Source organism: Nomascus leucogenys, chromosome 3, assembly GCF_006542625.1.
Source record: "Nomascus leucogenys isolate Asia chromosome 3, Asia_NLE_v1, whole genome shotgun sequence".
In the NCBI taxonomy this organism is placed as follows: domain Eukaryota; kingdom Metazoa; phylum Chordata; class Mammalia; order Primates; family Hylobatidae; genus Nomascus; species Nomascus leucogenys.
In genome coordinates this window covers 76,150,116-76,163,901 of record NC_044383.1, presented here as the reverse complement: position 1 = coordinate 76,163,901, position 13,786 = coordinate 76,150,116, and the positions used below count along the sequence as shown (strand labels likewise).

At 40.9% G+C, this 13,786-nt stretch overlaps 1 protein-coding gene across 1 annotated transcript in view; it reads left to right on the top strand.

Moving 5' to 3' along the window:
• The window catches only part of MDN1 (midasin AAA ATPase 1), a 179,395-nt gene that overhangs the window by 68,256 nt on the left and 97,353 nt on the right, over positions 1-13,786 (top strand). The window contains exons 22-32 of the mRNA XM_030809472.1: positions 232-342; positions 2,234-2,385; positions 3,282-3,460; positions 4,057-4,265; positions 4,439-4,585; positions 6,326-6,467; positions 8,099-8,233; positions 8,314-8,452; positions 10,005-10,143; positions 10,418-10,548; positions 13,320-13,464. Coding sequence (XP_030665332.1) covers positions 232-342; positions 2,234-2,385; positions 3,282-3,460; positions 4,057-4,265; positions 4,439-4,585; positions 6,326-6,467; positions 8,099-8,233; positions 8,314-8,452; positions 10,005-10,143; positions 10,418-10,548; positions 13,320-13,464 — 1,629 coding nt within the window. The remainder of the gene's footprint in view (positions 1-231; positions 343-2,233; positions 2,386-3,281; positions 3,461-4,056; positions 4,266-4,438; positions 4,586-6,325; positions 6,468-8,098; positions 8,234-8,313; positions 8,453-10,004; positions 10,144-10,417; positions 10,549-13,319; positions 13,465-13,786) is intronic.

Sequence of the window (13,786 nt, the reverse complement as noted above, 5' to 3'; positions counted from 1 at the left end):
CTCGAACTCCTGGGCTCAAGCTGGCTGTCCTCCTGCCTTGGCCTCCCAAAGTGCTGAGATTACAGGCATGAACCACCGTGCCTGGCCTACCCTTCCCTTTATCTGCCACCTCACTATATTTAAAAGTTGGGAAGCAGCATCACCTAAGAGGTTAAATTTTGTTCTGGAAATAAGTTTGATTGTATTGCAGAAGGTTATTTAGCATTATGCATATTTGTCTTTTCTTTCTAGGGTTTTTGTTTGGGTTTCTTAACACAGCTTGACAGGGCATCACACCCAATAGTTCAGAAGCTCATCTGTCAACACATCGTCCCTGGTAATGTCAAGAGTCTGCTGAAGCAGGTATGTTCTGTTGTTATTTTTGACTTGTTATAGTTGAAAGACTGAATTACCAAATTTTCAGCTGTTTGTTTTTTTCTTTTTTCACATAACTTTTTAATTATAAAGGTAATCTGTTGCAAAAAGTTTAAACATTACAGAAACGTACGTTTAGATGGTGAAAGTTCCCAATAAGCTTGCTCTTTGGAGATTTAAATACTGTGGATAATCTTTCCAGATATACAATGTATATATTTTATTTCCTTACATATCCAAATTTTTGGGGTGTGTGTGTTGATTTATTGAGGTAAATTGTAAAATTGTAATATGCATTTAATGTAAATGGGACTGTCTTATAAGAATATTCTTTTTTTTTTTTTTTTTTTGGAGATAGAGTCTTGCTCTGTTGCCCAGACTGGAATGCAGTGGTGTAATCTTGGCTCATGGCATTCTCCCCGTCCCTGGCTGAAGTGATTCTCCTGTCTCAGCCTCCCGAGTAGCTGGGATTACAAGCGCATGCCACCATGCCCAGCTAATATTTGTAATTTTAGTAGGGACTGGGTTTCATCATGTTGGCCAGGCTGGTCTCGAACTCCTGACCTTATGATCCGCCCGCCTCGGCTTCCCAAAGTGCTGGGATTACAGGCGTGAGTCACCGTGCCGGGCCCATAAGAATATTCTGTAGCTTTCCTTTTTGACCTAACTGAATCTTGGATATATTTTTGTTTTTGTACCAGAGTTCATTGTGACATGCCTTCTAAGGGCCACATAGCATTTCACTGGATGGGTACACCGTAGTTTCACTGTCTGCATAGTTTAACTACACAGTTAGGTATAATCTATATCTTCCGATTGATGGGTCTTTTTTGAGGAGGCAGTAGTGGGGGCACTGTGATAAACAATAGCCGTTTTGGGTTTGACAGGAAATTACAGAATAGCATGGGACTGAAAGAGGCTGAGAGAAACTTGCTCACAATCAACATGTAAATTGGCTTGTTTACATGTTGATTGCTTATTCATTAGGAAGAGAGACCCCTTGGGACTTGGAGTTTCTTTGGACTCAGCCTTTTAAAAAATAGTACAAGTAACACATGCGTAAATACTTTTGGTAAATTGTAAAAACATTGAGAAAAGACTCAGGTTTGCTTTACCATTATTGTAATTAAATACCAGTCTCTTCCAGTTGGTCTTTTTGCGTGTGTGTGCCTCAGGGTGTGATAGAAACTTAAAAAGATCCTTCCTCCCCTCCCCCTATTGCTTCTCAGCTCAACTGAGGAGGCCTTAAAAGCAGGGCCTAGACGTGTAGCTTGAAATCTGGGGACCAAATGCTCTAGAAGAGTACTTTTCCATAGTTATAGATTTGACCACCATTTAGCCATTTTTTTACTTATAAAAATGGGAATTTGTATAATTGAACCTAATAACTTAAACCATATCTCAGCAAAGTTATGCCATCATCCACAATATTATCCTTAATGGGCTAGCTGCTCTGAAAAGTCAGTTTTATTTTTAATGTCTTCTAGGCAATCCAGAGTATAATAGTGCAAAACCTCCTTCCTTACTACAACACTGGCCCTTTTTCAGAGAACGTGGTTTATATGAAATTCATGTTTTCTATAAAAATACTTGGAGTGGGCATTTTCATATGTGTGAGAAGAGAACTGGTACATAAACCTTCTGGGAATTTGTTTTGATTCAGTTTTTTTCCAAACCCACCTACTCCACTTCAGTTTTAAAAACAATATGTAACACCATTTTGTTCTCATTCCTCATAATTTTATGTTCATATTTCACCCAGTTTTAGTGTTGAAAGTATGCAGAACAAGACAGCTTGTTCAACAAGTGGCTCTTTTCCTACTTTATGCTTTAAGAATGAATAACTGTGGGTTATTCCTTGAACTTCTGTGTCTTTCAGCCTATTCCAGAGCCAAAAGGAGGTCGGCTTATCCAGGTTGAAGGCTACTGGATTGCGGTGGGAGACAAGGAGCCTACAATAGATGAGACGTACATTCTGACATCTTCTGTGAAGCTGAACCTGAGAGATATAGTCCGAGTTGTCTCTGCAGGGTGTGTGGGCTTTTTTCTGGCTGCCCCGAACTTGATACAGGCATAGGCATTGATGACATTTTGGTCTAACTTCCTTAACTTTCAAAGAGCTTTATTCTTGTTCATTGGCCAACTGAACAATTATTTACAAAAGTCAGTACGATAACTTCTTCCTGGTAGAACACTTTGTTTCTAGTTGTGCAACTTTGGAGGGAGCACTATGGATGCAGATGATTTTATCTGTCTTTAAAGTTGTCTTTTGTTATTTTGCTGATAAATACCACAAATTATTCAGTAAATGGCTAAAAGTTCTACTTACAGTTTCTTACAAATGTTGCCAGCATAGTTGGAATCGCTTTCCTTAGTATTTTTTGAGGAATAATTTTTACAAAGAAACTTCTCAGTGTATAGGAATAAAAATGTTCTTTTGCTTCTTGCAATTTCCGGAAATGTAAAAAGGAAAAAAAAAGAAAAACATGCTCTTTTAATGATGCTGTTAAATGATGTCGTCATTTTTTTTAAAAAACCAAAAAACAAAACAGTACTTGGCCAGGTGCAGTGGCTCATGCCTGTAATCCCAGCACTGTGGGAGGCCAAGGCGGTCGGATCACTTGAGCCCCGGGTTTTGAGAACAGCCTGGGCAACATGGCAAGACTCTGTCTCTGCAAAAAATACAAAATTTAGCTGGGCTTGGTGGTGCATGTCTGTAGTCCCAGCTACTCAAGAGGCTGAGGTGGGAGGATCGCTTGAGCCTGGGAGGTCGAGGCTGCAGTGAGATATGATTGCACCACCACACTCCAGCCTGGGTGACAGAGTGAAACCCTTTGTCAAACAAAACAAACCGATATGCCGTTCTGGTTTCTCAGCTTTGTAATTTTTTGTGGTTTTAAGTTGCTTAATTGGCTAATCTTTTACAGAACCTATCCAGTGCTGATTCAGGGAGAGACATCAGTTGGTAAAACAAGCCTGATCCAGTGGCTGGCTGCAGCTACTGGCAACCACTGTGTGCGTATTAACAATCACGAACACACGGATATTCAGGAGTACATTGGTTGTTACGCATCTGACTCCTCAGGGAAGCTTGTCTTTAAAGAAGGTAGGGTTAAGATTCCATTCCATGGACATAGGTGTTTATTCTTTCACACACATTTCCTTAAGTAATATTCTCCATCCTTTCCAATTGAGGCACATGGACCTTTGCTGTAACAGCCGGTTTTTCTCGATACCTGAGCTAAGATAGTTAAGGGGTGATGCATAAAGTGCTGGCTTTCTTTAGGTTCTACTAATCTTGCTGGCTGTATACCGGACTAGGGCCAATTTTCGAGAGGGGAGTTGAAGTGCTGCTTTATTTTCTAGGAATTCAGAGAATGGGGTTAGTGTTAGCCAAAAGGAAGTTGGGAATAGTCAACAGAATGTGGTGATTTAAATGAAATTAGACTGCAGGGGAAAGATTACACAAGAAATATGAGGTATTTTCAGCTGCTTTTCTGTGGGGAAAAAAGGGACTATTTTAATTGAAAATTGTTCCTCCTTGATCTGCAGTGTCATAATTTATTTTGAGGCAAGACTAGCTATAGAAAGCAATTTGCTTTGAAATTTAATGATAGCCTAGGATTTGTTGATTTGTACATAACGCATTTTAAAACTTTGTACTGATTTATACACTAGTTCTTGCTGTTTGTTTCTTCCTAGGTGTTCTTATTGATGCTATGAGAAAAGGCTATTGGATTATTTTAGATGAATTAAATTTGGCCCCTACTGATGTGTTAGAGGCGCTGAATAGGCTGTTGGATGATAACCGTGAATTGCTCGTAACAGAAACACAGGAAGTTGTTAAAGCACACCCTCGGTTTATGCTTTTTGCCACCCAAAATCCCCCAGGACTTTATGGAGGCAGAAAGGTATGTAGCATTTGTCTCCTTCCTTCAATTTGTTAACACATCAGATCGTAGATTTTTCGTAGTAACAATGAAATGTTTTTACCTCTCCTTTAATATTTTATGGTGAATGTCAGAGCCTCCATATTGGAAATTAAAAGGCACCTTTTACTGCATTCTTCCTGTGCTTTGTCTAGGTCCTTTCTAGAGCCTTCAGGAATCGGTTTGTGGAATTGCACTTTGATGAGTTACCTAGCTCTGAGTTGGAAACAATCTTGCACAAGCGGTGTAGTTTGCCACCCTCCTATTGCAGCAAGTTGGTTAAAGTCATGCTGGATCTTCAGGTACTTAGTTTCAAATGGAATGTGTTGATATACTTGGTGATCAAAATTTCATGGCTTCTTTTGTTAGAAAAAAGAACCTGTCTGTTGATGTATTTTTCCAAGTAGAGATTTTTTTTATTTTTTATTGTTTTTAATTTTTTTATTATTTATTTTTTTGCAAGACACGGTCTCACTCTACTGTCCTGGCTGGAGTGTAGTGGCACAATCATAGCTCATTGCAGCCTCGACCTCCTGGGCTCAGGTGATCCTCCCATCTCTGACTACTCACTCCTTAGTAGCTGGGACCACAAATGTGCACCGTCATGCCCGGCTACATTTTTTTTTGTAGAGACAAGGTTTCGCCATGTTGCCCAGGCTGGTCTCGAACTCCTGGACTCAAGGGATTCACCCACCTTGATCTCCCAAAGTTTTGGGATTACAGGTGTGAACCACAGTTCTTGGCCTTCAAGTAGAGGTCTTTTAAATGCTTCCCACTAATATATATTTTTAGTTTTTTTAAATCAATCAACAATTTTACATCATTAAAATTTTTCTGATATTTACATATGATGATGATTTTGTATTTGCGTATAGTATTGAAGCATTTTGTTTAGAATGTAATTTGGCTTAGGGAAAACTGGTTTTTGGTTTTTAAATGGATATACTCCTTGAATGGACATAATTAAAGAGATCCATTCTTTGTGGCTCCCCCATGTCAACTGCAAAGCTATAGCTGATCTTTAAAAATTCCATTTATCTTAGGGGGTTAAAAGTATTCTTTATCAGAAAGTATACATTGCCAAACTTCTTTTTAGAAAGCTAATAATAATGAAGACTCCTACCATTATGGTTCCACATTGTTTCACTAATCTTCCTGCATCTTTGCCACCATTTGCATTACTTTTTGTTTGTTTTTTGAGACGGAGCCTCACTCTGTCGCCAGGCTGGAGTGCAGTGGTGCTATCTCGGCTCACTGCAACCTCCGCCTCCTGGGTTGAAGCGATTCCCCTGCCTCAGCCTCCTGAGTAGCTGGGACTATAGGCATGCACCACCAGGCTTGGCTAATTTTTTGTATTTTTAGTAGAGACGTGGTTTCACCATATTGACCAGGATGGTCTCGATCTCCTGACCTCGTGATCTGCCCGCCTTGGCCTCCCAAAGTGCTGGGATTACAGGTGTGAGCCACTGCGCCCATTTATGTTACTATTAATCATCTTTTTTCTATGTGGCATAAGAAATGTGGAATTCCATTTTACATTCTTAATTTAAACATGAATTTGAACATTTTTCTTCAGAATATTACAAGTTATTTACATTAAAAAATCAATCTTTTTTTTTTTTTTTTTTTTTTTTTTTTTGAGACGGAGTCTCGCTCTGTCGCCCAGGCTGGAGTGCAGTGGCGCAATCTCGGGTCACTGCAAGCTCCCCCTCCCGTGTTCATGCCGTTCTCCTGCCTCAGCCTCTCCGAGTAGCTGGGACTACAGGCGCCCGCCACCACGCCTGGCTAATTTTTTGTATTTTTCGTAGAGACGGTTTCACCGTGTTAGCCAGGATGGTCTCGATTTCCTGACCTTGTGATTCCAAAGTGCTGGGATTACAGGCTTGAGCCACCGTGCCCGGCCAAAAAATTAATCTTATTTAGTGGAATGAAATCATTTAAATTGGAGCATAAATTTGTTATGAATTTTATATACATTGTACTACAAACTTACCATGCATTGCAGCTGATGCCCCTTTTCATTTGTTTTGATACTTCAACAGTCCTATCGCAGAAGTTCTTCAGTGTTTGCTGGAAAGCAGGGCTTCATCACCCTTCGTGATCTGTTCCGATGGGCTGAAAGATACAGATTGGCTGAGCAGACCGAGAAGGAGTATGACTGGCTACAGCATTTAGCCAATGATGGTGTGTTTTCAGTCAAATGCTCTCAATACATAGTTATGTTAAATGTCAAACTTTTTATTAAAACAAATCTTGCCTCAAATTGTGATTGATACATACATTTGACTAGGTATTCCAGAGAGCCTGTTTCCCTCCAGTTCTAACAGCTTTTGTAAATGATCTTATTCCTGCAGACCTCCATGCTAGTAAGGACTGGTTGCTAAGGTTTTCTTACTCTTTGCTTCAGGTAGCCACATGTGGGAGTCAGGATATGGGCATAGCCTCTTTGGGAGTTAGGCAAATGGTAGATGGCTTTGTGGGCCATTTTTCTGCAGTGTCACCACAGGTAGTCTGGCTAGTGCTTTATAGACATACAGAAAGCTGATTTGTCAGAAAACATTGGCATTCTGAGAAAAAATTCATATAACCTGAGACTCAGGTTTTGTTGTTTTCCTTTAAAGCATGGGAAAAGTTTGTTACTGTTTGTGATAGGATACAAAGTGTTTTGGAATCTTCTGATTTGAAAAGTGCTGATGATTGATTAATGGGCTAGTTAATAAGTAAGAAGAGTATGTAAAACTAGTACAAGAGATTTTTTCTCTACTTGTAAAGAATATTTACATAGAGGAATACTTTTTAAAAAACTTTTTTTCTTTCTTTCTTTTTTTTTTTTAAGATAGAGTCTCCCTCTGTAGCCCAGGCTGGAGTGCAGTGGCACGATCTCAGCTCACTGTAACCTCTGCCTCCCGGGTCTGGGTCTTGGTTCAAGCAGTTCTCCTGCCTCAGCCTCCCGAGTAGCTGGGATTACAGGCAAGTGCCACCATGCCTGGCTAATTTTTGTATTTTTTGTAGAGATGGGGTTTCCCCATGTTGGCCAGGCTGGTTGTAAACTCCTTACCTTGTGATCTGCCCACCTCAGCCTCCCAAAGTGCTGGGATTACAAGCGTGAGCCACCGTGCCCAGCAAAACTTTTTTAGTGAGGTGTAACATACAGTAAAGCATTTTCCCATGTAAAGCATCCCCCAGACCAAGATTTAGAATATTTCCAATAACTCAGTAGGTCTCTTGCCAGTGGAGGTAATCACTACCCTGACTACTGTCACTACTAATTGACTTCTGTCTGATTATCACTACTAATCTGATTGAACGTAATTTTGCCTGTCCTTGAGTTTCACCTAGCTGACACCATGCAGTATGTACTCTTTGGGTTCTGGGTTTTTCACTAAACCTGATGTGAGATTCAGTCATGCCGTTATGTGTATCAGGACTTCATTCTTTTTTTTCTTTTTCTTTTTATGTGGTAATCCACTGTACGAAGACACCATAGTTTGTTTATCCATTCTCTTGGTTATGGACATCTGGATCATTTAAATTTTTTAGTTATGAATAAAGCTTCTCTGAACATTTTTGCGTGTGTCTTTTGACACACACGTGTTCATTTGTGTTTGGGGATACTAGAAGTCATATTGCTGAGGCATCGGGCAGGTATATGGTTAATTGTAATAGGCTCTCCTAGTTTTCCCATGTAGTTCTTCAGATTTCTACCTCACCAGCAGCGTATGAGAGTTGCTATTGTTCCATATTCTCAATGTCCCTTGGTGTTCCCAGTAGACACGTGATGATTCCTCTCCTCCTTTTCCTCCTCCTCCTCCCAGGTTATATGCTTCTGGCAGGTCGAGTCAGGAAGCAGGAGGAAGTTGATGTGATTCAAGAAGTCCTTGAGAAACATTTCAAGAAAAAATTGTGTCCTCAATCTCTTTTCTCCAAAGAAAATGTTCTAAAATTGCTGGGTGAGTAGGCCAAAATCCCTAGAGGAGTATGATTTGAGTTGTACTCATTAGAATCTAAATATTTATTTTTCCTTGGATAGGTAAATTGTCTACTCAGATATCCACACTGGAGTCTAACTTCGGCCACATCGTGTGGACTGAGGGCATGCGGAGACTCGCAATGCTAGTGGGAAGGGCATTGGAATTTGGTGAACCTGTGCTGCTGGTTGGAGACACTGGGTAAAGATCTGTGACAGTGACTCATGAGGGTTCATTTCAATTCCATAGGATTACTTGAGTTATCGCTGAAGAACTCATGAAAGTATTAATCCCCCCTTCTTTCCTCCTTCCTCTTTTTTCTTTCTTTCTTTTTTTTTTTTTAAGAAGAAACTAAGAGCAGATCAGGGGCTGGGGGAGGGATAGCATTAGGAGAAATACCTAATGGAAATCACAAGTTGATGGGTGCAGCAAACCAACATGGCACATGTATACTACCTATGTAACAAACCTGCACATTCTGCACATGTACCCTAAAAAAAAAGAAACTAAGAGATCTGTTACTGTTTAGTTTCCTCTACCTTCAGACTAGGTTCTTTGTTAATGGAAAATAATGGCTTTATTATTATTATTATTTTTGGAGATGGGGTCTCACTCTGTTGTCCAGGCTAGAGTGCAGTGGTGCAATACGGCTCACTGCAGCCTTGACTTTCTGGACTCAAGTGATCCTCCTGGCTCAGCCTCCCAAGTAGCGGGGACTGCAGGCATGCACCACCACGCTTGGCTAATTTTTAAATTTTTTTGTAAAGTCAGAGTCTCAGCTGGTTGTGGTGGTTCATGCCTGTAATCCCAGAACTTTGGGAGGCTGAGGCAGGCGGATCACTTGAGCTTAGGAGTTCGAGACCAGCCTGGGCAACATGGCAAAACCCCGTCTCTACTAAAAATACAAAAATTAGCTGGTTGTGTTGGCATCTGCCTGTAGTCCTAGCTACTCAGGAGGCTGAGCCAGAAGAATCGCTTGAGTCTGGGAGGCAGAGATTGCACTGAGCTGATATCGTGCCATTGCACTCCAGCCTGGGCAACAGGAGTGAAGCTCTGACTAAAAAAAAAGATGGAGTCTCACTATGTTGTCCAGAGTGGTCTTGAACTCCTGGGCCCAAGTGATCCTCCTGCCTTGGCCTCCCAAAGTGTTGGGATTACAGGCATGAGCCACACTGTACCTGGCAAGAATGATTTTTTGCTTCATTGTGTTGAGGGCAGTTTTTGTCTATTCTTTTAAACAGTGAGATTCGTTCTATACGTATGTAGAGAAGAGGAGATAAACTAGTGTCTCTTGAAAGTCTGTCAAGTCTATAAGGATTAGATTTCTTTTCCCTCTCTTGGTGGTGGTTTTTTTTTTTTTTTTTTAGAAGGCGTTCTGCTCTTGTTGCCCAGGCTGGACTGCAATGGCGTGATCTCGGCTCACCACAACCTCCGCCTCCCGGGTTCAAGTGATTCTCCTGCCTCAGCCTCCCAAAGTGCTAGGGTTACAGGCGTGAGCCACTGCGCCCAGCCGGTGGTTGTTGATAGAACTAGGTTGGAGTTTGTGCAGTACATACCTTCTGGATAAGAATGTGGGAGAGTGCAGTCGTGCAGAGGGGTGCCATGAGCCTGGGGTTGAGGTTCCACATTGGCCAGCACTATTTGCCTGCTTCATTGAGACTCCCACAGTGGTTCTTCTCTTTTGCTGAGGGGGGTGTTTATGGATGTGTATTTGAAACACATGTCTTGTTAATCAGTTGCATATCTCTAACAGGTGTGGGAAAACTACTATCTGTCAGGTATTTGCAGCCTTGGCAAATCAGAAATTATACTCTGTCAGCTGCCACTTACACATGGAGACATCAGACTTCCTGGGTGGCCTGCGGCCAGTGAGACAAAAGCCAAACGACAAGGTTTGTCTAGCAGCAAGTGTTCCTGTTATTTTAAAAAACTGCAGTTAGCTGTGCATGAGTCAGTGGTGGGGTTTCTGGAGCTGGGTTCTGGTTTGGTTAAATGTGCATATCTGCAGATTTTCTCTGATCTACAAGGGCCTTCACAAGCATTCTGGTGTGCAAGTTCTATCTCCTGTTCTCAGATTGTTACTTTCTTCAGAATGCCTACTTCACCCCTGTATATTGTCTGTGGAGCCACCTGCCCTTTCATTTTCCCCACTTTTTCAACTTATAGGAAGAAATCGACACATCAAGACTCTTTGAGTGGCGTGATGGGCCTCTGGTTCAGGCCATGAAGGAGGATGGCTTTTTCCTCTTGGATGAGATCTCATTGGCCGATGACTCTGTCTTGGAAAGACTCAACAGGTACATGCCTGAGAGGTTTGCCTTGTGTTTAATATTTTTGTTGGTGTGATTTTTTTTTCTTTCTCCTGAGACAGTGTTCTCACTCTGTCACCCCAGGCTGCAGTGCCGTGTCATGATCATAGTTCACTGTGGCCTCAAACTTCTGGGCTCAGGTGATTGATGTGATTTTTATAGATATTAAATCTTGTGCACAGTAATATTTCTCATAGGTGCACCTTAGTAAATGCTTGAAATTATTGGTGTATTACCATGTCTTTTGGCTTTAGCATTCAATGTTTCCTAAATTTCTAGGTTTTTTTTGCTATCAATAATCAGAACGATGGGATCGTGGAATGGCAGGGCTAAAACATGAGCCAAAGTCAAAACTATTTTTTAAGGTGAATTATATGCCTACTGTCTTAATATTTTGAAAGAACTGTAGTCAGAATCCTAGACCCATGGCGATAAGCTATCATCGACCTCAGACCAATATGAATCTTGATGTAGTAACACTTATTTTTTTCTCTTTTGAGGTATACATATCATAAAATGTATAATTCAGTGAGTTTTAGTAAGTTTATAATCCCATGATGGGCTCTTCTTGCAAGCTATATGCATAGAACCAAGTCACTGAGTTAGTGGTATTGCAGTAGAGAAAGAATTTAGTAGTTGCGGAGCTAGCCAAGTGGAAGGACAGGAGTTTATTACTCAAATCAGCTTCCCTGAAAATTTGGAAGATAGGGGTTTGTTTGTTTATTTTTTTAGACAGAGTCTTGCTCTTTCTCCCCGGCTGGGGTGCAGTGGTGTGATTTTAGCTCACTGCAACCTCAGCCTTCCAAGTTTGATTCTTGTGCCTCAGCCTCTTGAGTAGCTGGGACTACACATGTGTGCCATCAGGCCCAGCTGATTTTTGCATGTTTAGTAGAGATAGGGTTTCGCCATGTTGGCTAGGCTGGTCTTGAACTCCTGACCTCAGGCGATCTGCCCACCTTGGCCTCCCAAAGTGCTAGGATTATAGATGTGAGCCACTGCGCCTGGCCTGGAGGTTAGCGGTTCTTTGTTTGTTTTTTGAGACGGAGTCTACCTCTGTCACCCAGGCTGGAGTGCAGCGATGTGATCTTGGCTCACTGCAACCTCTGCCTCCTGGGTTCAAGCCATTCTTTTCATTCAGCCTCCTGTGTAACTGGGACTACAGGCACGTGTCACCACTCCCAGCTAATTTTTGTATTTTTAGTAAAGATGGGGTTTCGCCATGTTGGCCAGGCTGGTCTTGAACTCCTGACCTCAAGTGATCCTCCTGCCTCTGCCTCCCAAAGTGCTGGGATTACAGGCGTGAGCCACTGTGCCCAGCGGAGGCTAGGGTCAGAGGCCTAGAGAATGGGGAATGCTGTTGGGACAGGGTTGAAATCACAGGAAGTTGAGCTATCTTTTTGCCCTGAATAAGTTCATGGGATCATAAGACCTGTTGAGCCACTTCTTGGTATGGGTTTCCATTCCAGGTGGTGCTAGCCGTTTTGTCAGAATCAGGGTCTGAAAAGTACCTTAAACACTAATCTTAGGTTTTATAATAGAGATGTTATCTTATAGGAGCAATTGGGAAGGTTATGAATCTTGTGACCTCTGGCTGTGTCCTGAGCCGTAATTTTAACCTTGTGGTTAGTTTTATGAAGGAGGGGGTTAGTTTTGGGGAGGGGCTATTACTTTTGTTTTAAAGTTAAACTATAAACTAAATTTCTCCCATAGTTTACTTGGCCTACACCCAGGAATGAACAAGGGCAGCTTGGAGGCTAGAAGAAAGATGGAGTCAGTTAGGACAGGTTTTTGTGTTTTTTTTACTGTCATAACTTTTTGTTAGATTTTTTTCTCACTCATAGTTTTTGCAAAGGTGGTTTCAAGCTTTGCAACCATCACAGTTTAGTTTTTGTGTTTGTTTTATTTTGAGACAGCATCCTGCTGTATTGCCCAGGCTGGAGTGCAGTGGTACAGTCTCAGCTCACTGCAGCTTCTGCCTCTCGGGTTCAAGTGATTCTTGTGCCTCAGCCTCCCGAGTAGCTGGGATTACAGGCGTGAGCCAGCACAGTCTGCTAATTTTTGTATTTTTAGTAGAGATGGGGTTTCACCATCTTGACCAGGTTGGTCTCCAACTCCTGGTCTCAAGTGATCTCCCCACCTTGGCCTTCCAAAGTGCTGAGATTACAGGTGAGAGCCACTGCGCCCGGCCCACAATCCAGTTTTACAACATTTCCATCATTCAATAGAATTCTTTGTGCGCATTACACTAAATTTCTGATTAATCTCTTTTTTGTCTCTGTAGATTTCTTTTCTGGGTATTTCAAATAAAAGTTCTCTTCTCTTACTTTGCATTAATGTTTTGAGATTCATTCCTATTTCAGCACATATTATTAGTTTGTTCCTTTTTATACTGAATAGTATTGGATATACCACATTTTGTTTATCCATTCACCAGTCGATGATATTTGAGTTCTTTCTAGTTGTTGGCTATTATGATAATGCATGCAATTTGTTTTCTTGCAAGTTACTCATTTTTAAGACCAATGCCTTACTAGTTTATAAGTTGAAAAGTTTTTTTTTTTCTTGATCAGAAATAGCCATTATTACACAGGAATTGGGATAGTGAGTCATTTTAAAATTTGTGATAGGAAACCATTAACTAAAGTAAAAATTCAGTAGAGAGGAGATAACTTTTTTTTTTTTGTTTTAAAGAGCATTGGAGACTGTAAAACAGAAAGATTGTATAAGCCCTTTTCACTGTTCTTCAATTTTTCTTTTAGTGTCCTTGAAGTAGAAAAGTCTCTGGTATTAGCTGAAAAAGGCAGTCCAGAGGACAAGGATAGTGAAGTAGAGCTGTTGACTGCTGGGAAAAAATTTCGTATTCTGGCAACCATGAACCCTGGGGGTGACTTTGGAAAAAAGGAGGTAAAACTTTTCTGATGCACATTTTCTTTCTAGGTTTTGACCTCAGCTTACTGGTACTCGTAAACATAGTATGTAATAATGGATTTGGAATTTTATGTTACGTAAAAACTGGGTAAAAAGTGTAAAAACCCAAAAATATTTTTAAATAATTATTGGGTTAGAAAACAATTCTGACACAAATATCTCCTTATTTGATATCTCACTTTGTGTATGTGCCTGAAATGTCATTGTTACAGTCACTTTGCCTAGCCCTTTACATATGTTACCCTGAGCAAGCTCACAGGAGCTCTGTAAGAAAGTTATTATTGTAGTTTTATGGATG